Here is a 26,496-nt window from a genome sequence, read left to right as displayed (position 1 = left end):
AATGAAAAACTCATCAGATATCAGAACACGTCCCCAAGGAAGCAAGTAGGGTGATGAGACAGGTCAGATTAAGACCCACTTTTGTGTGCCAGTGTAAGCGTTTGTGTGAGTGTGTGTGCAAGTGTGTTACAGCCGAGTGGTATTTAATTTTCCAAGATGAGGGATTATCAGTGGCAGAATTTGATCATTCTACTCTGATCTCACTGGATGTTCAATCACAGCTTATCCCGAATATTAAAGTCTTGTTGTCTTGTTGTGTCCCCCTTTTTTCACTGGCATACACATACACACACCCTTCTCATCCGGTAAAGTGGCCCGCTGAGGATGGCGTGTCGTTGGTTTATCCACCAGAATGTGTGTGTGTCTTCAGGCCATCTCCAAAAGATGAAGAGTAAATTAAAAGTGTTATATGTAATCCGGAGCACTCCTAAAAATGTGACAGACAACACACCCTGCTGTTAAATACCCCCATGACCGGATTGGGGGGGGGGGTCTGACAAGGCCCACTGAGCTGCACTCTCATTTTCAGCCTGCTGCCGAGATCGGGGTCACGTCATTACTGCAATCTTCTGCTTGTTCATTCCCAGCTTTGCTAGGGCTTATAGCACACACACATACACAAACACACACGTACAAGTAGGAAATAGAACAGCTGCAAAAAAGTGACAAAAGGAGGCAAGAGGTCAAAGGGTTTTCCAAAAACACACAATCCATCACAGACAGACACACATGCAAAAGGACATTAAAAGACAAAATATAAATATAGTCGGTGGAGGAGCGTAAAAAAGTGGGCTTGTACTGCACACGTCGTTCTTCTCAGCGCTCACTTTCTTAAGAACCATGCTGCGGGGCACAAATACACATCCACGTAAATCACTGAACCCTAACCCTTCAATTTGAGGGTTGGTGGAGGTTTTGAATTGCTCTGTCGCCCCCTCGTGGTTAAGGTTTGAAGCACACGTTTAAACCATTATAAATACAATATAATACATATTATATACTTATATTATATATATTATATTATTAAGATAATATATTATATATATATTACATTATTAACATAATTTATATTATATTTACAGTATATTTTATTTTACATTTTAGATTATAATTATATTTGTTATGATTATATGAAATTGTATTTTTTATTTATCGTACATACATAATAAATTATAGTATTAAATGATATAATATATACTACATTTTTAATATAATTTATATTATATTTATATATATTTATGGTTTAAACATGTGCTCATATATCATATTGTTAGATTAAATATATTATACATAACATATATTAAATTATTAATATATAATATATATTATTTATATTATATTTTACATTTTAGATCATAGCTATGTTATAATTATATTATATTTATTACACTTGCACTAATGGTTTAAGCATGTACTTCAAACCTTTACCACGAGGGGGCGACAAACCAATACAAAACCTCCACAAGCCCTCAAATTGCAGGGTTTCGGTTCAGTGCTTTACGGGTGTGTGCATTTTTGGCCGGCAGTATTCTATTCTATATAATTTATTTTATATTTTACTTTTAGTTCAAGTAGCTCCCATAACATAGGAAATCCTATTGTCTGGCATGCAGTCATTTTTCTAGTGGTGGTGGAAGAAGGCTGATTGCAGTAGGTCACACCATTTGCTTCAGCAATCACATGTGGTGAAAGGTTGCACTGACTTCTGGCTTCTCTTTACCCCCCCCTCCACTGTTCTCTTTCTTTCCATGTTTCTCATTTGCACCTTGACAGGAAAACTATATCAGGAACAGGGTCCAAGGGCCAAAAATACACCAAGAGAAGGTAAAGGAGTCTTGTTTTATTATGACCGTCATTAGCATATTCAGAATTCAACACGTGACATATGTACGAGAAAACACAAACATTCTCATTGAAGAAATTACTGGACCCTCGTGGTCACCTGAAAGTCATGCCTGATTTTTTTTTTTCCCTAAACAAAATCTTAATAAAGTAGGCTGAGGCCTGCATTTCAGAGGCGACGCTCGATGGGATGGGAAAAGGGGCAGGGCCCTCAAAAGCATCAATCAGCCCTCCTGTGACGACAACATGACATTTTTGAAACTTCACCGGAAAATAAAACTGGAATGGACAAATCTGAACTAAGGAAGGCGCGCCATGCTTGCGGCATTTGTGTTTATTGATGTGTAGCTCCCGAATGTTGTGATTAGGGGGGGAATGACCCCACCCGAAAAAGATTTGAATTTGTTGTTTAAAAGTGTATTTCTCTACTTGAACTTAGATTTATTTTTTTTTTTATTGGATGGATTCTACTGGGCTAGTAAGTCTGCGTCCTCCTCTTAAATGAAAAACTTTATACAAAGCAAGATCACGAGTCACAATCAACACAAAATGTTCATATTCCCATTCCTAAAAAAAAAAAAAGAAAAACTACATTTGGCTCATCTGCCGTGTTGTTGCCATGACAAGGCACATACATATACACACACGCTCACCTACAATGATGAACCCTAACATTTGATTAATTGGGGGGGTTGAATCATAGACGCCACAAGATGGCAGACAAATTAGTACTTTAGTCCAAATGTAGCACCTCTACTCCAAATTGTCAAGGTGTACCTAATAAATTGCAGGCGTGTGTCTGTATTGCATGGTGGCTCGCGGCTGTTGAGGACTAAACGGGTGGAGAGCGAAAGAAGGGGGTCAGCGGGCGCTTCAGTCGTGGATGACGATGGGGCCTCGCATCCTCAAGCTGGGGTGCGGGTGCGGGGGCCCCAGGACCACCCCCTGCGGCGGGGGCGCCTGCGAGGCCCTCCGCAGGGTGATCTGCTCGCAGGGCTGCCGACACGCGTGCCGAAGCTGCGAACGCGACAGGAGCCGCCTGGCCCTCCTGCGGGAGGGGAGGTGCAGCATGCACACACGTCACTTAACCAGCATGAATTATCAGATATAGATTTCAAATGAATTCTCCAATTTGCCAGATATTGGGATGTATTGGTTCGGCCATATTGAACAAATACGGTTCCTCTTGGGGAAGCAAAACAAGTCACCAATTCCGCTTACCACATAAGTGAGCACAAAGAAAAATTCCATATCAGTGACCACTTAAGTGAGCAACTTTGTCACGAACGTGGTCACTGAATTGAAGAGTAGCCTGAAGTCATAGCTTCCATAAAGTTACCAAACACGGTTCCACTTGCGCTAAGTCGATGGGAAGTATAATTGCGATATTTTAAAGCTTGCGTCGTGCTCTCTCTCTTTCACTCTCACTCCCATCTCTCTCGGCTGTGCCTGGCGGCGTTGCTCACCACGCTGGGAGAGAATGAGAGAGAGGGAGAAAGAGATGGAGGAGAAAACCAAGACGGCGGTGTCGTTAGCGAGAGGCGGCCTTTTCTGCCATCGCAACCATTTACATGTATTACTTCCTCCACGATACACACACACACACACACACACACACAAAGTGGTCCGTGTGAGACCAGAAGCACTCGCTAATGTGCTAATGACATTTCCACTCAGGACCCGAGGACGTACGGCTCCTCGCCGGCCCATCTGCACCAGTTAGCGGCGCTAATTTGACCGGCGGCGGCACTCCGAGAGGCAGCCTGATACCATGACTCAATTAGACACCATCTAAATGAAAGAACATCTTTCTCCCGCACATATATGCAATGAAGGGGAGGCGATTTGTGTCCGACAAGAACATTCAGAACTTCCAGGTTGCTTTGGTAAATTTGGTAACGCCAAGACGAACCGTGTTTGGTCATTGAAGTGGAACAATTTGTGAAGCTAATTGGAAGCGTATTTACTTAATTGGAACTTTTATTTGGTAACCTAAGAGGACGCATATTTGGGAAGAAAGCAATTTGGTGCCAAAATGGAAGCCCTTTTGGTAAGAGGGGAATTGCAGAACCATTTTGGGATCACCTAAGAGGAAGCACATTTCAACACACATCTGAGACGTTTAGTTTGAATAAAGAGTCGGATCGATTTGTCGTTGCGGTGCTTTGAAATTGCTTGCCTTTGTCATGTCTCCTTCCCTTGCCGCTGCCTCTGTTTTTATGCGACAATTTGTTTTTTCCCCCCACAGGACCTTCAGCAACGTTTGTCATTTCAATTCAATCATTCAAATGACGTTTGGAGTGAAAATCTGGCGTGGCGTTCGAACGCGACGACTATGGTTTTAGACGGCGGGAGGGGCGTTGGGTCACCTTTAGCTTACCTGGTCTCCCGGGTGACGAGGAAGAAGCTGTCGTCGGGGGCGTCGATCCAATTGGGGCGCCGCTTTCGGATCATCACGCCTCCGCGGGTGCTTCCGCCGCCGCTGCGGCCGTTATGCTGTCAAAAACACAAACCATTAGGATTTGCCGTAATGATGATAATTACAGAACTATATTGGTAGCCTCAGCTCAGTGGAACCATTTCTGAAAACGAGATGATTTGAAATGGATTTGGTAACAGAACTAGAAGCAAATTGGGTCACCTCCGTCATGCAATAAAGTTTGATACGACTCAACGGGATGCCTGCTCACTCACCAGTAAGGCGCCGCCCGTGGTTCCGGGATTCTCTGCAAGACAAGAAATAGCAGTGAGAGAGCCGCATGACGCGCTTGTGTCATTTCACTCTCATGGAAGCCGCCTACCCGAGCGCCTGTCCTGATCGGCTCCCCTGCTGTGGTGGTGGAAGCTGCGCTTTCCCAGCATGCCGTGCGGCAGCGAGGACAGCAGGCGGCGCGGCGGCGGCGTTTGCAGGCCGGCCGTGCGGTGCGAGCGCGGCGCCTGCGACGCCGGACGGGACTCTGCAACGACATGCAAAGTGGCGGTTCGGCGCCGTCACAATACCTCCGGTCGGCTCGGACTTACCGAGAAACTGCACCACGCTGGTCAGAGTGCTGCGCTGCGCCGCTCGGATTTTGGGGAGGCGGGTCCCGTGACCTTCAGACACCCTTGAGACATCTACGCACACACATTTACAGCATTGACATATCATTGGAAAGTTGAGAGGAAAGACAAAATGGATGATGATGTCACTTACACTCGACACAGACATGAGGGCGTGGTGATGGCGCAACGATCCATGCGGCGAGGTGGGAGAGGGGGTTTGTGTCTTTGCGGCGAGCAATCAATCAGTCGATGGACGAGTAACGCACACGTGCCACACGAAAGCACACAAGGACTCGGAGGAGATGCTTTCACTGTCGAACTTTATTTGGACGTCCGCGACACCGACGAGGAGGTAGATGGCGATGGAGGGGGTGACGAGGATCCATTGATTGATCGGTGGCAATGGAGTGATGATGTCATGGGCTGAGCGGGAGGAAGGGAGGGAGGGAGGGAGGGGGCGTTCTACTTCAGAGGCAACGACAGCTTGGCTTTGTATCAAAACTAAACATCTAGTCCTTCAAGTGACTCCGAAAAGAATATGAGTGAAACTCAAGCGTGATGAGGACAGGCCGTCTTTATTGGAAATGAGGGGGGTAGAAAACAGGAACGGGAGAATACAAAAACAACCCCAAACATGAGAACGATAAAAAGGAGAGACAGGCGGAGGGGTGCCGATGAAGGGGTGGGGGTGGGGGGGGTGAGAATGTGTGCGTGTCCACGTTAGGAGGAATTGAAGGCGCTCTTACACTCTGCCTTTATGGCGCCGCAGTTAATGGGGACAAAGGGGCGGCGCGCGGCGCGGCGCAGCCTGATGACGTCGCGGCACATGTGGCGCGCCAGCTTGGTCAGGCGGGTGGCCTGCAGCAGGAAGGCCTGCTTGGTCTTCATGGAAGACTTGGGGCTGCCGCTGTTGCGCATGGGAATGTGGTTGGACTGGCGCGGGGCGTGACTCCGCGACCGCGGCTCCTGGGGATCAGGCGACAAAGATAAGAAGACCCAAAAAGGGGCGAAAAGGGAAAGCTAGCATTAGGTACCTGAAGGGAACCATACTTAAGCAAAGATGGAGAAGCCCATTGCAAGTCAAAATAATCCCGCCACCCCAATTAGCAGGATGTAGCATTCCTAGCGCTATTCCTCGCTTTGAGCGTCCGACATGTGAGAGGTTTGCAACTCGCTGAATAATTCATGCGGACGCCTGCCACAATAAATCACACAGTGTAGCTTCAACATGCGCAAACATGTCCTCGGGAGCGAGCGCTGACAAAGTGAGCGGTGGGACTCACGTTGGCGGCCGGGCTGGGGGACGTCCTCTCTTCGGGCGCCTCGGCCCGGCTGGGCATCTTTAACCCGCCGTACTTCTTCCAGTACATCCAGCAGGACACGCACAGGCGGCACTGCATGTTGGGGGGCCCCCACGAGTACCACTGGGCCGACTGCATGGCTGTGGGAACGCACAGAAGTGGCTTATTGATCACCGGCAACGTCCGCCCCCCCCCCCAAAGGACCTCATCTACTCGCCAACAACCGCAAGCCGGTAGAACTCCATTGTAATAATAACAATCAATACGGCAGTAGATTTTCATTGTCCATTTTCTGGTGCACTTGGTGTGGACAAATGTGTCGATACGATCCCGCTCATCAAATCGATTACGAGATCTGGCTCGACCTGCTTTTGGATAAATTTGTACGAGTGCGTAACGATTGTTGCGCATAAGCATAATCCGCTTGAGTCAACATCCACCAATCACTGGTGCCGCTCACAATGAGTGACAAGTCTGCTATCCAATGAGATGGCCTGGTGAGTTCACACTTTTGTTTCCGACTTTCATTTATCCCGTTTAACGCAAACTTACTGTAGCAGCTCTCGCAGGCTCGGCCACCGCCGGCCGCGTGGAAGGCTCCGGGCCCCGCGCCGTTCACGGTCGCCATCTTGCCATTGGTCAGCGAGATCTGGTTGGGGTTGGGCTTATTACTGTCAAGAAAAAAGAAGAAATGTGAGTACGTGTGGGGAGGGGGGGCGGTTAGACTCGAGCCGTGCATTCAATCAAAAGCGTTCAATTATGCATGAATGTTTCCGTCTGGCAGCGGCGACGACGGGAACACTAATGATCCTGTCGTCGTTACGCGGAACTTACTATGTTGGAATATAAACTTGCTTCAGCTTGCTCTCGGCCTCGGCCGCCTTCAGCCTCTTCTGCAATCACGCACGCGCACAAGATGTTGAGGAGACGAATGAGCATCAAAAAAGCCTTTTTGCTCGTTCCTCACCTGTTGCACGTATCTGTCCGTGGTCTTCCACATGTAGTAGTACTCTATGATGCTGGTCAGAGACTTCCAGGGAAGCTTGAGAGGTGAGGGAGGGTGCGGGAGACGAGACAAACGAATGATATTAATTTCTCATGTTCATCAACGGCGGCATCGTGACCCAGAAAATATACAATTGAATCAATAACAATAAGTAATAATAATATCGAAAAAAAAAGATTATAAGCAATCAATTAATGAGCCACTTACGAAGTCTTGTCGGATGTCGTTGAAGTCCTTGCCGTACTTCTCCAGCGCCTCCTCGAACATGGCCGCTTCCGAGGCGCTCCACTCCTCCATCTCGTCCCGGCAGAGCACGGGGCCGCCGGCCGGCACCAGCACGCTCAGCGCGCTGGACAGGTCGTAGTTGTGCGCGTGCAGCGTGTCCATGGCGTGGAACTGCGCGCAAAGCAACAAACGGCCAGCCGCTGTTACGGAACACGCCAACCCAAGCGACGGGTTCCGTCGTGCGTGACTCACCAGTGTGATGTCGCGTGACGCCGCCGCCGCGCTCATGTGTAAACTTGGCTGTCGGACCGAACTGCTGCAGTCCAGCGCCCGGGCGAAGGTGCCGACCGCCCTGCGAACACAACACCGACAAAGCCGTTTGATATCTCCACAGAAACGGAAGGCGAGGTCCCATCTTACCTCGCCACCACCAGAAACTGCTCGATCTGTTTGTTGCTGAGCGGACACTCCGGATCCCAGAGTTTCTCCTCCAGTTTGGCCTGGTCCCTGTCGTCGGCTTGACCCGCTGAACACACAACCGACATGTTCTCATTTTCCTTTCAAGACGAGCCAAAAGATTTGCCGTGAATCAAACAACCTTCCGGGAGCATTTCCGGAACGTCGGCCTGGAAGCGCGGTCCCACTCTGATCTCGCCTTTGTCGGCCAGCAGGGTCTTCTGCGTGGGGTCGTACACCAGCGAGTAGAAGAAGGTATCCTGTTGGCAGGGGTGAGAAGACGGCTTTCGTTGCGTTTGCGGTGTAATAATGTCAGCATAAGGACAAGAAGGTTCGACAACGGCGTTTCAAAAGTCTACACACCTCCTTGTCGAGGTAGGAAAGAACCGCTTCGGTCTCATTCAATAACGCCACGCTGCACTTCCCCCTAAAGGCGGGAGAGCATTCGAAACAGGAAGTGAGCCGTGACTGTTCGAGCGAGCTCCGTTGGCGGCCGTGGGCTCGTACCGGATGTGCGTGGCGGGTAAGCTCTCGTACTGCCGCGAGAGGAAGAGTTCTCTGTGGCGAAGCTGGTGCTTCTGTTTGTCTGTGAGCTCCGTCTCTGTGGGGTTCTCCTTCTCCTCCTCCAGCTCCTCTGCAAAGACACAAACACAACAAGAGTGAAGACGACATTTCAAGGAACGAGACGGGAGTCATTTTCAGCACAGCCGCTTCAGTTTGGGCGCAGCAAAGTCTGATGTCGCCATGGCGACTCTCAATCATCTACTCGAGTTGCAGATGATCTTGTTGGACCATCTCGCTGGAGTAGCTCTTGTCTGCCTGCGTTTTCCTTTCTCATCTTTTTAAGTCTCAATGTTGCGTCGAAACTACACGACGGTATTGTCGGCAGCACGTCGCAACCATTCGACAGCAGAGACGCTTTTTTTTTGCCCTGTTGTCAAATCAACCCTGGAGTGAAGTAGGTGGCTTCATGAGGAGGAGGAGGAGCAGCAGCAGGGCAGCATCTGCTGGTTTTAAAAGTCCATTAGCGACGTAGCACAAAGTGGGGGGCCCTCGTGCGTGCGTGCGTGCGTGCGTGCGTAGCGTCACGCCGTCTTTCTGTGTGTATAAAAGGTTGCGTTAGCGCCCTTGGGTCACGTGCCGTGAACTCATGAAGGGAGGGGCGAGCGCCCACGGGCTGGATGGCTGTCATGTAATTGCTGCCTTTGACATTCATCAACGAGATACGAGGCAGTCATGTTTAGTCGCAACCTTGCTCGTTCGTGCGCAGCTGTCATCACGTGGGAGACGTTTTGCTTTTTAAAAAGCAGCCGCAAAAACGGCGGCCTTGAATATTGGCGGGTTTTGCTGGAATACATCAAATGTCGTTTATTTAAGGCTATGAAAAATGAACGTTGAATGACTCACTTGCATGTTTGTCCGCTAGCTGAATGAGACTGTGCGAGATGTCCCTCCTCCTGTAGAAGCACACCACCTTGGCCTCCACGTTGCCACTGGCTGTCTGAGGAGGACACACGGGAGGAAAAATAAAAAAACAAGCGTCAAACTAGCAATGCGGCCATCATACGACAAGCGTCTTAATTTCCCCGGAGAACCGCTCGCCTTTGTGTCCGCGTCAAAGCGGCGATGACAAGCCGACCGGGAGCGCTGATGGCAGTCATGATTGATTGATTGTCTGGCTGTATAATTAGGCCCACGGCATTCAAGAACTCTGCCTCTATTCATGAAGCAAATTGGATGAAAGTTTGCGTGCCGACGTAACCGATATACGCCGCGTAACTTTTTGCCGTCCATCTGTTGGGGTCTCATCAACGACAGCGGGACACTAAGGTACTTCGCAAATGATGTTGTCTTTCGGACAAATAAAGAACACGGGCTCTTCATTCAATTTCGCTTCCAAGCTTTATTTGTAGGCAAGAACAGAAGGGACTATAAAAGTGCCCTCTATTAGTACAACTGAATAAACATGAGGTTGCTATGTTACATTGCAAACGGCAGGTTTGCAAATGCGTCATGGCGGCGGGGGGATTGAGTCAGATAGCCTCAGATCGGAATCAGGTGTGTAATTGGATCAATTTGATGTCTGCCAGACAGACAGATGGGATACACCCGAGTTTGACGTCAGCAGAACACACGATCCGGACAAACAGAAATCGCATTCCTCGGTTGTTGTCAAGCAAAGGAGCACTGAAAATTTCAGAGCATCATAAACCAAATTGGTGGTTAGAAAGCATCACTGCTCTGGATCTTCTAAATGACATCACACTCATTCTAACATCCATTAAGACCAATCTCTCAAAACACCTTCTGACCCGTGAACGTTCCCCTCTGGAACACAAACGAAAAGAACGAGCGCTTAAAATACCTTGTTGAGCTCTTCTATCCGGCGGATCAGGTAAGGGTTACTGGAGGAGTTCTCAAAAAAGACGTAATCTGCAAGGGTAGAACACAAAGAGCCTTGAGATGAATTGACTGCACGTCCAAAACAAACAAACTACTCCTTTGCTTTGAAATAGGTGCTTAGCACTTCCTCAATGAAGCTTGACCTGCACGTGCAGTCACATCAAAACTTTTATCGCTGTACCTATGCAACCAGTATTGATTATGGATGTCCATCTTAATGGTATCTTGCTGAAGGGTGATGGAGCCAAGACTTCACTTGTCACTTGTGCAGAAACGTCATACTTCACTTATTAGTGACATGCATTGCAATAGTGCGTCCATTTGTTTTAGGAGGGAGTGCAACGAGAGCAGTGGCAGTTGAATTTGGAATGAATACGGAAATGGCGACGTGAGGAAAGGTGTTCATCAAGGCCTGACGCCTTGAAGCGAGACAATCGCTTGATGATGCATTCCAGTGGGCATGCTAACGACTAGCCGAGGAGGCTAAGTCAATTTGGCCCAATGAATTAATTGCACCAGCGGCCAGTAAGCCGGGCGTGGGTGTGGGTGGGCTGCACGGCGAGGCGGTGGAGTGGACCACAACGCCCTGTACCACAACCCCCGTGTACCACGTTGCATTCTCGGGATTGGTGTGCGGAAAGAAAAAATGAGCGACGTCCTCCGCGGCGCTAACGTTAGCTAAATAACGACTCGCCACTAAATGGCTGCATGCCAACGGAGGCAAATACAAAGGCAGCCCCACACGCACGTTCTGCTCCCAAATCACATTTAGCACCCATTGAAAGTATTGCGGGGTTAGCGCCACCGCGTTTTAACGTTTCAAATAAACAAATGAGCAATATCGAGTGTGCCATAAAAAATGTTTACATTGCATGCTAAGCTAGCTGGGGGCTAGCGGTGGCCAACGCGAGGCCTGACCCATTTTGGAGCCCAAATATTTAGAATTCTCTTCCTGCCCGCATCACGTCTACTCCGGGGTGGGCAAAAGCTCACAACCGGCTATCGGACGAGAGCGGAGCCGGGTATCGGCGATGAGGTGGCCCTGCTCGGCTAAAAAAACATCAAATTCAATAATATACGCCTTTGTACAGTTTTGCTACAAGAAAAGATTCACATTGACGTACATACCTCCGACCCGGTACATGTTGGCCGCCATTTCTGCCCTCCCGGAGTGTTAGCGTAAAACATCCACTAAGAAAACATAAGAATAAATTAATAAGAACTATATATCTAGAAAAAGAGATTCCGGATGTGTGCACCCGATCGGGGGGGAGATTATTTCACGGGTGTGTTGTTTTTTTTGTTTTTTGTTTTTTTTTGTTTTGTCAATAGAACCCCCCCGACTGGTGTTCACACAGTAGCTCTCACAATACAGTCGCAACCCGAAAAAAAGGAAAAAAACGATGACGTCAGAGGTAGCACGCACGCGCATTTACACACGTACGCGCACAAACAGCACGCCATAGTAATACCAGTAACAACAATCATTTTAAATGTAACCCAAGTGGTGGGGTGGTCTTGTTTTGTATAAAGTACCTGAAAAGATGCTGAGTTGTCAAACTTTTGCTCACCACCTAAAAAAAAAAAATTGGCTCTTTTAAAAAGTGTGCGCCCATAGCCGAAACAGTCCAAAACGACTGCTCACCTCTAACCCCAAAATGTTAACCTCGGGCTAAGTAGTAAATTCCTTTTCCGAGTGTTTCTCAAAGCTTTATAGCACATTAAGCCGAAATCCGCAACAGTGCAATGATCTAAGACACCAATTGAACCATTGGACAACCCTTTATTTTCGTCGTTTTAAAAAAAAAACCAAAAAATGTATTTAATCTGCATAAATTACCATACTGTCAAAGTCAACTCAGCAAAGAGAGCTGTGCATTGTTTATGCAATACAACAGGTTTGCAGTAGCTAAATATGCTCAATTTAATGCAAACATTACAAAACGACAAAGATGGGCTAACAATTTTGGCAATGGATGTTCAAACACAAACAGAGAAGCAACACATGTAGACAAACACTTGAAATATTATCATTATCAAAATATCATATAATGGCCATTAATTCTGATGGGCAAATAGGATTTGAGAATAAGTGTTTTGTGAAGAGTGTGCAAAGACACAATTCACACCCATTATGGTCCGTGTGAGACTTTCAAAGACGCGATTGGCTCTCTCCCGGCCTGGGTGGAGAGAGAGGGAGAGGGGATCCTCTCCGAGGCTGCGGGGAGAGGAGGGCAGAGCAGCAGGGAGCAACAACAATACCGGTCGACCACCGACTTCACTCCAACTCACTCGGATCCCAACCACGCCCCGGGGAGGCAGGGCAGGCGCAGCATCAATACGCGTGAAGCTCGTCAGGTGTCCCAGCTTCCACCATGGAAGCAGCAACGAGTCGCTGAAGGAAGGAGAGAGCCATGAAGTTCGGAAAGAGCATCTGCGTGCTGAACGTCGGGGGGACCCGCTACGCCTTCACCCGCGACGTGATCCGGGATTTCCCCCTGAGTCGCGTCAGCCGCCTCCATGCGTGCGCCACCGAGAAGGAAGTCCTGGAGCTGTGCGACGACTACGACCGCGAGCGCAACGAGTTTTTCTTCGACCGCCACGCGCAGGCTTTCGTCTTCATCATGCTCTACGTGCGCTCCGGTAAACTGCGCTTCGTCCCCGGCGTGTGCGAGCTCTCCTTCTACACCGAGATGCTCTACTGGGGACTGGAGAGCGCGCACTTGGACTCCTGCTGCCAGAAGCGTCTGGACGAGCGGCTGTCCGAAGTCGGGCTCTCCGAGGTCGGACTCTCCCAGCATGGGGACACAATGGAGGAGCCCCAGAGTCCAGGGGGAGACCCGGTGGAGGCGATGGAGCTCACCTGGCGCGCCAAGTGGATGGAGAGGGCGCGTCGCGCGTTCGAGGAGCCCAACTCGTCGCTCGGGGCGCAGGTGCTGGCCACCGTGTCCGTCGTCTTTGTCATCGTCTCCATGGTCATGCTGTGCGCCAGTACACTGCCCGATTGGGACACTGCCAAGAGGAACACCGTGGAGGAGCACAGGTAATTTGGAAGCCCTATCGATGAGAAAATTGAGACCATTGTTTCTTGACTTTCATTATGTTGATCCTTAAATTTCACATCAGCAGTTACATGCTAACAGCAAATATGTAAAAGTGAAATAGAACTAAAACTGCAGCCGGTCAGTCTTTTGGTAACCACAAGAGGGAGCCCTTAAAGCTAAAAAGTCTCATAACCATGCCAGATGCCCAAAATGAAACAGAAAGCTGCACAAGTACCAATTCAGGCTGTTTTTCAGTGCTTCATCTGCGGGAGTTATAAAATGGAAGTGTATTTGCTGTGTTGTGCAAAATGAATTCCAAACAAACGTTGATTGGTTGTTAGACAAACTGAAATAGACTGAAGGCATTGCCCCCTTAATGGATAGCCAAACTTTTTCCTCCCACAAATAAATGTTTTTTATAATTTTAGTAAAAAGCCGCTCTGTGATTGCCGGTTGGCCTAATTGTCTTTGCCTGTGTGCTTGCGCTGGGCATAATTCACTTGTAATTGCCGTTCTAATCAATGGAGTAATTACGCGCCTGGGAAGGTGTCACCCCTCTCCCCCCTCGCCCCCCTTTCCATACCTAGCTCCCTGGAATCCCACTGTGGCCAAATCTTGGTAATTTTCACATCTTTCATCTCGGTGGCACGTCGGTCCTCTTCCTGCTATTAGCCGGCAGACTGATTGTCTCAACGGCGTGGAGGATAATGTGCCTCCGGTTTCCTGTTTGCAGGATCGTGGAGGCCGTCTGCATCGGCTGGTTCACGGCCGAGTGCCTCCTGCGCTTCTTGGTGGCCCGGGACAAGTGGGACTTCCTCCGGCGGCCGCTCAACATCATCGACGTGGTGGCCATCACGCCCTACTACGTCACCATGGCGATGGCCCGGGCTGGGATGCCGGGCGCCGGGCTGGGGGTGGCTGGCGTGTTCCTGCGCGTGCTGCGCATGATGCGAGTCTTCTGGCTCATGAAGCTGGCCCGCCACTTCCTGGGTCTGCAGACGCTGGGGCTGACGCTGCGCCGCTGCTACCGGGAGATGGTGATGCTGATGGTGTTTGTGTGCGTCGCCATGGCCATCTACAGCGCCCTGGCACAGCTGCTGGAGCACGGCTTGGATTTGGGGGTCCGCAACCAGGACTACGCCAGCATCCCCGCCGCCGCCTGGTGGGTCATCATCTCCATGACAACGGTGGGCTACGGGGACGTGTACCCCATCACCATCGGGGGGCGGGTGCTCGGGGGGATGTGCGTGGTGAGCGGCATCGTCCTCCTGGCGCTACCCATCACCTTCATCTATCACAGTTTTGTGCAGTGCTACCAGGAACTCAGACTACGCTCGGCCAGGTACGCTCGCAGCCTCTCCGTGGAAATGCTGCAGTGAACATTTCACGGATGCCCGATTCATTAGAAATCAACCGGATGAACGTTCACGGCATGCCAGACAAATGCACGTTTACAAATGAGGCCTCCTGCAACTAATCACACACACAAGGACACAGGTTGTACTTTGGGCCCTGAAACAGTCATTTAGGTTGGGAAAACGATGAACTTCATAGCAACAATGTCACTTTGTGCAACAAAGCAAATGTGAAGTTCACATACAAGCTTTGAAAAATGCACTTATATTAGTCAGTGGCAGCAACCGCTCGGAAATTGAAAGAGGTTTCTGGCTAAAGTCTGGTTTCAAATGGCCTCCCATAGTGCGAGCGCGCCCCCTCGGAAGCAGACAAATCATTATTTATTAAACACCAGACCATTCCGGTTGTCCCTGCGGATGGTTGTTTACACGGAGTTGCCGTGGTTACACGTATGTGTGCCTTCTGGCTTTCAGCCCTTCCACTTTGTCAGGGGCTTTGCACAAGAGCGATGTATGACCTAGATGCATTTAGCATGTACAGAGGGAGGCACACACACACACGGGATACAAAGAAATATGGGGACAGAAATTGCCAATTGCAAATTGTGACGTGAAGGCAAACGACAAAAGAATAAATAGATGGTGTGCGTGTATGTTTATTTTTCCTTTGTGAGCCAATATGAGTGAGTGAGGTGTTGTATTTTCATCTCCACGGCAACCTCATTTTAAGCACACCAATCACAAAGGGGGTTGATTTGTTTGCGTTTGCTCAAAAATAGGCCAGGCATACACACACACGCGCACACACTACCATTGTAACGCAAGAGGAAAGAAAATGACATCACGCGCACAACAACGAAGGTTGTGACGTTCCATGAATCATGCCGGCGGCTTAATGAAGAGCATCATACGCTCCCAAACAAAACAATCCAACACCTCACACCCACACGGCAGTCTCCTGACACCCCGTTGCCATCAATCAAAGATCAGGCTGGAGTTCATCTCTTTGTATTTAAGTGTTAATTTTTCATCTCTTGCCACGTCGATATTCTTTTCGAGTCTGTATTTATCAATATGCTTTTCAAGTAGCATAAATGTGACTAAAGAGTATAATCGGTACTTTGTTTTGGTATTGACGGAGCAGTTCATAGCTACGCGACAAACACTTTTTTGGCCTTTTGTGATGTATTGAGTGGTTTTCTAAGAATAAAAGCCATTGCAAATAATTGTGCTGTGTTCTGCACTTATTGGAAATTGCACCTTCAAGAGCAAAATTGGCTACAACAAGATAAGCAAAAGAGTTTTTGTCACGTAAGAAAAATATTATGATCCAGAATTGGTCCAGATGATGCATGTTGAGTGCTGCTATTTTATTATATTTTTGTATGGTCCTAATGGGTTCTGTAATTGTAATAATAGCATTTTGTGGGTTTATCCCTATTATATATTTAGATAAATATATTTTCATTGGACGATTAATAGGCGAATGACTACACAATATATTTATATATTTTTCTAACTATACTAACCAATCCTAAATTGAATCAATATTTTTAAACTATCAAAACTAATCCTAAATTGATTCAATATTTTTATTTTTTGCCGGCCCTCCAATGAGAAAGGCAGGAAGGAGTCAGCTGACTATGACGTCATTTCCCATCGACGCCCGAAGCAGGAAGCCCTTTTCGCCGGCTGGTTGTGTCGTCACCAGTGTGTCCGTGTGTTATTTTCCCCTACGATCAAGATGTACTACAAATTTAGCGGCATCACACAGAAGCTGGCGGGGTCTTCGTCGACGGCCTACGCCCCCCAGGTGAGATTTAAAATCGGTGCCAGACTCAAAAGAAGGACGGTCGCTGTTGCGGTGACCTTCATGGCGCCGTGCTCGCTTGCTTCCATGCTTGCGTAAAATGCAACTTCGTCTTCCATCCACCCTGTGTAATAACTAAAAGGAAACTCATACGCGTTGAATTTGGGTGAAATAGCACAATTCACTTTATGTTTGAGCCCTTTAGGATGCATTAAAAAATTCAGCCCGAGGCAACATATGGTAAATCCAACAAGGAGGAATTACAGTGTATGCAAAACGTGCTTGTTGTTCACATACTCAAAGTTACAGATACTCCAGTAAAGCGTGAGGAGCCAAATACTCTTGTATTTGGGGGCGTGGTTTCTTGCAATGAACATATTTGGACTATTTACTAAATTGAATGTTCCACAGTAGTTCGAACACACATATCAAGAAGTACTCAAACTTGAGGTGGGAAATAGTAAATCCCATTTCCACAGGTTAGCTGGAGGTCTGCGTGCTGTGAAGTTGTTGCATCTTAGCACCTTCGTCTTGGCGTTCTCGCACAGTGTAATTATCACCTTTGCCAGGCAGGTCATGCGATGTTATTTCAGGCGCACAAATGCCAGCACTTGGCTTGGATCATGTGGCCTAAATTCCATATCGCAGCCTTATAGACATTTTGGGTGGCTTACTGTTTTTTATACATTGTGCAGGGTTTGAGGCCAGCAGCACCAGCCGAATCATCATCCCTGATTTTTGCCACACCCACCAAAGTGGTGTCAGAAGCAAAACCGGTGGTGGAATATTTGGGGGCCAACAAGGTGCCCGACCTTCAGAGAATATTCCAGGTAATGTTCTTTTCAAAAAGCAACACATTTCGGTCCACTTTTCCCTTCGATTTGGCCTTGGCGAATCAATCACCAGCTCACCACCGGGAGGAACGGAACAGCACGGCGCGATCAATAACGCAAGAGTAATTAGCGTATTGATGTTTTCGTAATTGCAGCAACTATCTTTTATTTAAGCCAAGAAACTTTTAGGTTTTTTTTCTTTCTGTATTTTAGAAATCGGATGGCATCCCCATTCACCTGAAGCGCGGCGTCCCCGACAGGCTGCTGTACCGCACCACCATGGCCCTAACCGTAGGGGGCGCTCTCTATTGCCTGGTGGCACTCTACATGGCCGCCCAGCCCAGAAAGTGACCGCCGCCACCCAACCTAATCTTCACTTGACACTTTTTCGCCACCTATTTCATCCGGAGACTCGGTTCCGCGTGGTCTGCTACTTGGTGGAAACGGCGCTTGTGACATGTCAACCCAACAATGAGCCTCCATTTTCCCGTTTCTTGGAAATGTCAAAAATAACAATTCATCTTGCACGAACAAAACAATGTCACATTTTCTTTTGTACAAAAAAAAGATATTCAATTGAATAAATTTTAAGGGGATTGTTTCCTTATGTGTCATATGGTTCATTCCTATTTGGGCACATTTGTTTTTTTGTGCAGCCTGTAATGTCGAGCAGGATGCCGAAATTATCCCTTTACTTCTCTCTCATCGACAAGTTTAAAGCAGGCCCTCAGCCATGATGCGCTCGTATTGATCTTCTGGCGAGGTCATGTGACGCAGCTTTAGAACAACAGGTGGTCTCCGCTGTAGCAGCTTAGTCCTCTGTAAACATGGGCTGCTCGCCTCACGTCATGCAAATGTCACTTTTTTACTCATCTATTTTGTCTATTCCTCTGCTTTGCTTCCAACAGAAATGGAGTTATTATGGACAAAACACGTAAGCAGCCATGATCTCAGGACAAAGGTTAAGTTGAATCAATGCATGTTTCATACTAGGGCAGGAAGTGAGCCAGAAGACGTCAAGCGAGGTTACACTTCCCATTTGATGCGTTTTGCCCATCCTCCATTTGAAAAAGATGTCATTTCACACTCCCTCCCCTCACACTTGTCTCACCCCTCCACCCCCTTCTCCCATGTTTGCTTCCTGCGTGCACTCGCCCGCCGTGCTTCATTAACAGTTGGAGTGTCGTGTTACCGCACGGCAAACATGTTGTCATGCAGCTCTCCTGGCGAGCATAACAAAAGGAGCCATTGTTACCACAAAACAAGACTGCTCAAGTGGGCTGTGATGATACAAGATTGAGGCTCTCTCGGATGCAGTGTTAGGCAAATGTACCTCTTGACAGTTAATGCAAAGAATATTGTCTTTGGATTTTCTGGAAATGGCTGCTTCAGAATAAAGTGGCAGACTTGCTGTATCTTTGGCATCTCAATACTTTTTGGTGATTCTACTCCTGATAGACTTGATGACCAAATTTGCTGAATTTTCCAAATTTGAAGACTGCCCAGAAATGACCATAATAATCCGAAAATGTCCAATTCAAACCAAAATGGCAGACTTCCTTTATCTTTTTTTGTTCTTGAGACTTTTTTTGTGGGTCATGTCCACCAAATTTAATTATCCAAAGTAAACCAGACTCACATTTGCTATTAAAAGAAGAAAAATAAGGTCTGCAGAAAAATCAAGGCCACGCACTCCAGCCGGCTGCTACACTAAGAAGTGACAAATCACCTCTACTCGCCCCCGGAACATAATGAATGAATAACGTTCTCCCGCATGCAACAAGGCAGCGGAGACGCCTGTCCACAAATCCATCAATCATAACGCTAACGCCTTTATGATGTGATGTCCCCTCGTGTACTCGCGCTCCAAAAAATACACCTGATGGATCAAATGGCTTGTGGTCAGATTAGATTTGAAGCATGGTCAAATTGACTGATTGATGTTGGCAGGGGCATCTGGAATTTTCTTCCCTTTCCGCGTATGAGAGTTCAAACATGGGGCAAAATGGACAGGCGCACACAAGTGGAAAGGAAAAATAAGCTCACGAAATGCCATGAGTCGTATTAGGACTTCAAGTCAGGGTTACAATGTAGAACGTTTGGCCTTTAAAATAGCGTTTCTAGTCTGTGTTAGAATTTGGAATGAACATTCTTAAAAATGAAATGCCGACATGGGGGCCCACGGGAAAAAGGGGAGGGGGAGATTAATGGCGCTTTAAAAAAAGAACAGCATTCATCACAGCACCTTCATGAACTACGAAGTAGCAGAATACGTCTGGGTGCCACATTGACCGCTCCCTTATGACTCTTGAGCAGAAAATCAATTCAAAAATACTTTACTTGGGGTCGGCATCCTCTCTACATTGCGACTTTGAATGTCTTTAAAAGGTGGTGAGTCAGCAGATCAGAGGGTTCAAAGACTAAAGCAATGCTTTTTAATTCATGTAAAAATGACACTACAAAAACAAGGTGGCTCATAGCACATTGGCGTCGGGAATTCAAATAAATAGCAGGAAAAAGGGAAAGGACTGCACCTGCTGTGACTGGAAAATCGGGCTTGTCCATCATTTGCACTTGTAGGTTAGCTGCTTACGGTTGTAATGAATCCACATGGGCGCCACCACCAGGCCCGACAGGTAGCCCAACATGGCGCCCAGGCTGCAGGATATCGGCCAAACCTGATGATAAGTTAGCAGGTAAGGTCATTAAATCATCATATTAAGGTCATCTTTAATTGTTTGAAATAATTTAATCGTCCCCCATGTGCTAACCTGCCAAGGCTTGTCCCAGTCCAAAGGTATTGGGAAGGCTCCCATCCAGGCACCCAACACTGTCAAGGCTACCGTGATCTGGAGGCAAGTGTCCCAAACAGACATTGCTCTGCAAAGGAAAGGCAGACATTTTTAACACAAGGATCCAAATAAAGTGGTACCTTGACTTGGGTCAACTCGAAAAAGAAATCCCCAATGAAGTGAATGAAAATGGCTGCATGTTGTGAAGTTTGCTGCCGCCATCTAGTGGCGGAAAGGCTGAATGTCACATAATTCGATTTTTTGCAGGCCACATAAAGCCTTAAAATGGGCTTAACTAAAAAACACTCGTTACCCGTGTCGACTGAAGACCCGGATCCAAGCTTGGACGTTTGGTCCAAGCACACAAAGACACCGAACCGTGGTGAGAGAGGACAACAGCACCGCTAGAGAAAAGGTCTCCAAAGCTGAGCTGGAAAGCGGACATTTGTGTCACACAGGAAAAAATTGGAAATTAATAATTAGTTTCTACTCTAACTGAAGTTTTGTTGAATTAAGTCTATTTTACTCACTCAATCAGGGGAGCTCCGTAGAGAACCACTACGGTGTGGAAGAACAAGCAGGACAGAAAGAAGTACAAACAGGAACGAAACAACCTAGACAGCTGCACAAAGAAAAGAAAAGAAAAGAATTTACTTATTTGATCATTTCTGTAGTTTGACAGTCTGACAAGCACGCATGCTCACAATAAACCCCTTTAATCTCCGGACAGTGTTCTCTAACCTTGTATCCCAAGGAATGCTTCTTGGTCGGCGGCGAGATGCCGAGAAGCCAGAATATGGCGACGCTGACGGCGACAACGGCACCGGACACCGAGTAGAGCCACACCAGGTGGGTACCGTATATAGAGAAATCTGGGACGAGCGCCGCAGGTACAACAGTGGCTACGAGGATCGAGGCGGCTATGATGGCGTGGGTGCTCACCATGGCTCGAATCTCGTGGTCCCACATGGCGCTCAACGAAAATAGTCTAATTAAGATCTTAAAAGAGAGAATAAAGCGCGACTGAGCAGTAGCGAAACGTCCATGTATTGCTGTGCATCACTTCCGTAAATATGAGGTTGCTCATAGTTCTGTCAGCCAGTCACAGTGAAGACCGTAGCGTTTGACCAATCTGATGAGTCGACGTCATCAAGTACCAGAAGTTCATAGTCATGGCTTTTTTTTTGGTCGAATTTATATGCTACATTAGTAATACATCTTAGTTCATGTTCAAGGAAATAAGTATTGGAAAAAAAGTACTAAAAGATAAGAAAATTAAAAAAGGCGATTAACAACCTGTCAGCCAATCACATTTCATAATTCTATGACGTTGACAAATCACCGACCACACGTCATCTAGAACCGGTAGTATCCCGCTACATTGCACGTTTCTAATTTTTAAATATAAATAATTATTGGATTAAATACAAAAGCTACGAAAAATAAATTGCTTATAAACATAGACTTGAACTGCTGACAACCAATCACTTTTCGAAATCTCGCACGATTTGATGTGTTACGTCATCAATAACCGGATGTTTACAAACATCACTCGCAGCTAGCTAGCGTCCGTAAAGTCTCGGGCTTTAGCGAGTTCGTGTTTTATTTTCACCACATATAAAAGGTCAATATGGTCTGTGAAAAGTGTAAGTATACCGTAAACGATCATCTGTATTCATATGTGAGCTAAATGTTTGTTTTCACGAATGACGCGCTACCCTGTGCTAAAATGTCTGCTAGCTAAAATTGTGTTTGTTTATGTACTAAAATCACTATTAAACATCTCAGCCCGTGTGACCAATATTGTCTTAGGCGAGAAGAAGCTTGGTCGAGTTATCACCCCTGACACTTGGAAGGATGGAGCACGGAATACGATCGGTAAGAGGACGTTTACACAGTCAGGGAAAAGGTTGTAAAATGTATATGCAGACTTGTTTTTTTATAATTGGAGACATAACGCAAATATTAACAGTTATATGTGGAAAAAAAGGTATATGATTTCTTAGGCTTTTGACTTCCCCAAGACTGAAGGTTCTATCCATTCAACTTTTGTACTTGACCTTAAAACCCTCACCAAGTCTCAGGTTGTACATATTAAAATGAGGAATATAATGTGTAAATAAGTTGGATGCGCTTCACCAATCAAATGCTAAAAAATCGAATGGACGTTGTTCCACTGTTGGCACAGCATGCTAATTCAAATATGTCATAGGTAATTAATTAAAAGAAAACATTGTGTTCCTTCCATGCACATGACACACACATCACTTCATTTTCCACACTGATGCTCTCGAGTTACATGGAGTGGCGGGGAATATTGCCTTGAAATGAAAATCGGATTCATGACGTATGCACCCCCTCCACACACACGCAACTGACAATGACATTCAAAACCAAAATCTACAGTAATTACAATCAATTTTAGGTGGATGAGTGTCAATTACTGATGTATTTATGCTATAAATGAAAATATTTGTCTTTTTTGTTCCAGAAAGCGGAGGCCGCCAGCGTAACGAAAACAAGCTGCTGACGTCAAAGAAAGCCAGGTGAGCATCAGGTCACCAATTTCATATCTTTATGGACGGTTGTTTACACCAAGATACTTACGCCCATGTTTCAGGTTTGACCCGTACGGCAAGACGGGCTTCGCCACGTGTCGCATCTGCAAGAGCTCCGTCCATCAGTCGGGCTCGCACTACTGCCAAGGCTGCGCTTACAAGAAAGGTTGGTCGCCGCTCTGCACAGGTTTTCACGGACGTTTTTATTTGCCTATGGGAGAATAATGGCTTTTGGTCTTAATGCTCGAAATGACATTTTCGAACCACAATCTCTCCTTTATTCCCTCAACTTGAAAAAATTCCAAATGTTAATAGTCGGGATGACCATAATAATTGAGTCCTGTCCTTAACATGGTGGCGATCCAAATGGCAGGCAACATGCTGTCAACTGACGCTGCGATCACACGCTCACTAAGGCTGTGTGTGTGCGCACACTATAAAACTGACTCCAAACAAGTGCAACATTGTGCCGACTGTATCCCATAAAAGATATTTCATAAAACAACACCCTGGAGGGAGGTTTTTGCATGTGTGGCCGGCTCACATGCTCATCTCTGCGCTGTCCTCAGGAATCTGTGCCATGTGTGGGAAAAAGGTTCTCGACACCACCAACTACAAGCAGACGTCAGTGTGACCTTGCCGGATGTCATGCGTTGGTCACCTGAACCCAACAAGGGTTCCCTCAGGACACCCTTGAACGCTTTCAACTCCAAATTCCAGTGTGATAGTCACAATGCAGCCATCTAGTTTTCAACTGTAATTCCCATTGCGTTCAGTTGTACTTTTTAATTTTTTGTTTTTTGTGTGTATAGGATATGATTTATATTTTGCTGTGTCTCCTTTAGTCGAACAAAGGTCAATAAAAATGGCCACAAACATCATTCTGGCAGTATTTGTATTCTTTTTATTTGGGTAAATACTAATCAATAGAAATGCTACAAATGACAAAAAAGCAAAACTCACTCGCTCAGCCCTCTTCTTTCTTCCTCCCCACACAGAAATAAGAGTGCATATCTTACAAAAGCTGTATATTACAAAGACGTGGACTAACAGAATTACAATTGCATAATAATACTAAAGTGAGAAAAGGTTTTAACAGTACCATTTTGCACAAGCAGCAATGAAATTCCCGTCAGGGTAGGAAAAGTCACAGTAATTGCACTTGTTACAATGAACATTAAACATATCAGTGAATAATAATTGCATATTGATTAGAAATATTAAATATTTCGAAAAAAGGCACTTGGAATCACAGTACACAAAATTCTTCAAGCTTTGATGTATGGTGTTTTTGTTTTGTTCATGAATCCGCCTTCCCATCTTCTCAATGCTGGGTAAGGGACAGGAACTCCTCCCTGGCTTTGGGGTCTTCCATGTAGACCCCCAACATGGAGCTGGTCACCGTGCGGCTGTTCATCTTCTGCACGCCGCGCATCACCATGCACATGTGCCTGCGTGCAAAACAGTCGCCAGTAAAACAGGATGTTCGCGTGTGTGTATGTCCGCATGCTCATACTTACGCCGCCTCGATCACCACGGCCACGCCTTTGGGTTTCAGCGCGTCGGATAATCCCATGGCAATCTGCTTGGTGAGACGCTCTTGAACTAAGAAAAAAAAAAGACAAAATTACTTTTTATTTAGAAATATTTTCTCTAATTATTTTATATCTAACATTATTGGGATTACATTCAAATCATTTTTCTTTGCACAACATGGTGTACACCAGTATTGTGTCTCACCTTGAAGCCTTCGACTGAAGATCTCCACAATCCTGCAAAGAAAAGAACTTTTTTACTCATCACATTCAGTCAATGATGATCAGATTGTAGTGTTTAGGTCACAGCGATCGCACAAAAATCATGTGTTTTTTTTTAATCACCTCGCCAGCTTGCTAAGGCCCACCACTTTCTTGTTGGGAATATACCCAATGTGGACCTTGCAAAGACAAAGACAGAAAAAAAATCAGCCGACTCCTAAAGCAGCACCAAAGACAAGACTCTGCTTGTTGCTGCATCCCGAGGGAACTCACTTTCCCGAAAAAGGGCACCAGATGATGCTCACACAGGGAGAACATGTCGATGGCCTTCACGATCACCATCTCGTCGTGGTCCTCGTCAAATATGGCGTCGTTCAGCACATCTGGCGAGGCAGCGACATAGCGTTACGTGACATTTTTGTTGTCCCAATTCAGTACGGTTGAAGCCATCGTTCACTGTGTCGGATGTTGACAGGAATTGATTGTTCACACTTTTATCAGAAGCCGCTCGGAATCGATAACGTGACAAATCCCGTTGAGTTAAATGTGCTCAAATGTGTTACAAAAGCAATGTAGAAGAGTTGAAATGGCAAATACTACATTATGATTAATACTAAAGCCACATTATTGATCTAAAAATGATATAAGCTGCAATTTGATTGCATTTGGACTGGAAATAGTGCAATCTCGTGAAAATAATGCAAAATTGTTGGTCTTAAAAGTGAAATGATGCCATGGGTTACATGTAAACGGTGCAACAATGCAAACCCATATCACTCATTTTAATGATGTTATTGGTGTTGCATTTGAAAGAGTTTCATAATTTTGATGTTCTCACCTTCCACGGTCTCGTGGTAGCCCCTGGTGAAGAATTGCATGGCTTTGGCGGCGCGCAGCGGCGTGCGCAGCAGACCCTGGCGGTCGACGTCCTCGCCGAGCTCCCGCAGGATGCTGCTGTAGGCGGCCTGCAGGGCAGGCAGTCGGCACTGGACCTCCTCCTCCTCCTCCTTGCGGGAGCCTTCGTGGAGCTTGCGGTGAACCGATGCCGCCACCACCACCGCCTTCTTGACGCTCACCTCGGGGAAGCCGTTGTTGCAGTGGAACTCCTCCGCGGCGACGTCGCTCGCGTTACCGTTGCAGTGGCCGTTCATGATGAGAATGGAGGATGATGATGGAGCGTTGTGGTTCCAATGCTGTGCTTTAACGTCCAGAAGCTTCTCCCTTTTAAAGCCACCGAGGGCGCATCATCATCATCCTCCTCCTCTTCCAAACTGCATCCGACACGTTACCCAATTCACCCCCATTGGCTTCCCCATCACTTGACACAAGCTGTATCGTCATCGATCTGTATCGCGCACTCGCGCGCACACACAAGGGCCAGACGCCAAAAGCGCATGACTTCCCGTGGAAACGTGCAAATTCAATCAAATTTGATTCAAAATGTAATGACGCAAAGTGCTTTACGTCACAATTAAAATGGCAAGAAACTTTATACAATAATACCATGTCAAATTTGCATCACATGCAAAGTAAAATATGTAAAAAATAATAACAATAATATGAAAAAATAATTTACGGAACATTTTACAATCCCTACACTAGTGTCAACCAACAACACTTGAACTGAGAGTTTGTTCTCAATGGCAATTTTCATTTCTGCATGTGACACCTTTTAAAAGTTGATAGTGAGCCTTGGCAACTTAAAACAAACTGACACACTACGCTGCAATTACAATGAGGACTTCAATGGTGATCTAAATCAAAAGTTACGCCAGTAGTCATAAAACCGCAGGGTGAAGATTAGAATGATGATTACGGAGGAGAAATTTATAGATTCGCTAAACCTTGCTCATGTGATGGCTTCATGACACAGCCATAGGGCTACTGATACATTTCTGTTGTCTATTGTCGGCTATATAACGCTACCTTTTTACTGTGCAGCTTTTATTAATGTGCTTGTCAATTTGCGGGCTAACTATTTTTAGTTGCACAAGAGGTTTGGAATATTAGACACAACACCCATTATGACTTTACACTAGGTAGTAGTAGTACTATTCTTCATGTGTACTCAA

General features: G+C 46.5%; 6 protein-coding genes across 9 annotated transcripts; 3 read left to right on the top strand and 3 right to left on the bottom strand.

Moving 5' to 3' along the window:
* Window positions 1–1,820: 1,820 nt before the first annotated feature.
* Window positions 1,821–11,687, bottom strand: mta3 (metastasis associated 1 family, member 3). Of its 4 annotated transcripts, none has more exons than XM_037278780.1 (19): window positions 11,404–11,687; window positions 10,238–10,305; window positions 9,280–9,373; window positions 8,380–8,506; window positions 8,236–8,299; window positions 8,015–8,156; window positions 7,837–7,942; window positions 7,669–7,768; window positions 7,399–7,587; window positions 7,153–7,227; window positions 7,020–7,078; window positions 6,738–6,856; window positions 6,168–6,325; window positions 5,631–5,850; window positions 4,864–4,956; window positions 4,644–4,799; window positions 4,537–4,568; window positions 4,223–4,338; window positions 1,821–2,890 (listed from the first exon to the last, which is right to left on the bottom strand). In XM_037278780.1, the coding sequence occupies exons 1-19, from the start codon at window positions 11,429–11,431 to the stop codon at window positions 2,716–2,718; spliced, it is 2,121 nt and encodes a 706-aa protein (XP_037134675.1). In that variant the 5' UTR covers window positions 11,432–11,687; the 3' UTR covers window positions 1,821–2,715. The 4 variants fall into 4 exon arrangements, with proteins under 4 accessions (XP_037134675.1, XP_037134677.1, XP_037134679.1 ...); XM_037278782.1 differs by having other exon boundaries at window positions 8,015–8,132; XM_037278784.1 differs by having other exon boundaries at window positions 2,762–2,890; window positions 4,212–4,338.
* Window positions 11,688–12,528: 841 nt separating this feature from the next.
* kcng3 (potassium voltage-gated channel, subfamily G, member 3) lies at window positions 12,529–15,501 on the top strand. The gene is made up of 2 exons (XM_037278910.1): window positions 12,529–13,318; window positions 14,053–15,501. Exons 1-2 carry the CDS (start codon window positions 12,690–12,692, stop codon window positions 14,696–14,698), a joined length of 1,275 nt encoding a protein of 424 aa, XP_037134805.1. The 5' UTR covers window positions 12,529–12,689; the 3' UTR covers window positions 14,699–15,501.
* Window positions 15,502–16,329: 828 nt separating this feature from the next.
* On the top strand, window positions 16,330–17,920 carry LOC119138728 (cytochrome c oxidase subunit 7A-related protein, mitochondrial). The gene is made up of 3 exons (XM_037279053.1): window positions 16,330–16,487; window positions 17,180–17,314; window positions 17,531–17,920. Exons 1-3 carry the CDS (start codon window positions 16,419–16,421, stop codon window positions 17,666–17,668), a joined length of 342 nt encoding a protein of 113 aa, XP_037134948.1. The 5' UTR covers window positions 16,330–16,418; the 3' UTR covers window positions 17,669–17,920.
* A 1,809-nt stretch (window positions 17,921–19,729) lies between these two features.
* pigf (phosphatidylinositol glycan anchor biosynthesis, class F) lies at window positions 19,730–21,197 on the bottom strand. Its single transcript, XM_037279024.1, has 5 exons — window positions 20,851–21,197; window positions 20,640–20,731; window positions 20,423–20,539; window positions 20,089–20,197; window positions 19,730–19,995 (listed from the first exon to the last, which is right to left on the bottom strand). Exons 1-5 carry the CDS (start codon window positions 21,076–21,078, stop codon window positions 19,882–19,884), a joined length of 660 nt encoding a protein of 219 aa, XP_037134919.1. The 5' UTR covers window positions 21,079–21,197; the 3' UTR covers window positions 19,730–19,881.
* A 423-nt stretch (window positions 21,198–21,620) lies between these two features.
* cript (cysteine-rich PDZ-binding protein) lies at window positions 21,621–23,548 on the top strand. Its single transcript, XM_037279054.1, has 5 exons — window positions 21,621–21,755; window positions 21,922–21,987; window positions 22,601–22,655; window positions 22,730–22,833; window positions 23,237–23,548. Exons 1-5 carry the CDS (start codon window positions 21,740–21,742, stop codon window positions 23,299–23,301), a joined length of 306 nt encoding a protein of 101 aa, XP_037134949.1. The 5' UTR covers window positions 21,621–21,739; the 3' UTR covers window positions 23,302–23,548.
* A 26-nt stretch (window positions 23,549–23,574) lies between these two features.
* On the bottom strand, window positions 23,575–25,794 carry gch2 (GTP cyclohydrolase 2). The gene is made up of 6 exons (XM_037279021.1): window positions 25,263–25,794; window positions 24,698–24,807; window positions 24,548–24,603; window positions 24,408–24,439; window positions 24,188–24,272; window positions 23,575–24,118 (listed from the first exon to the last, which is right to left on the bottom strand). Exons 1-6 carry the CDS (start codon window positions 25,573–25,575, stop codon window positions 23,992–23,994), a joined length of 723 nt encoding a protein of 240 aa, XP_037134916.1. The 5' UTR covers window positions 25,576–25,794; the 3' UTR covers window positions 23,575–23,991.
* Between the last annotated feature and the right edge of the window lie 702 nt (window positions 25,795–26,496).

Source organism: Syngnathus acus, chromosome 19, assembly GCF_901709675.1.
Source record: "Syngnathus acus chromosome 19, fSynAcu1.2, whole genome shotgun sequence".
NCBI classification, from domain to species: Eukaryota; Metazoa; Chordata; class Actinopteri; order Syngnathiformes; family Syngnathidae; genus Syngnathus; species Syngnathus acus.
Note: the sequence above shows the minus strand (reverse complement) of the source record. Positions and strands in the feature narration are given on the sequence as shown.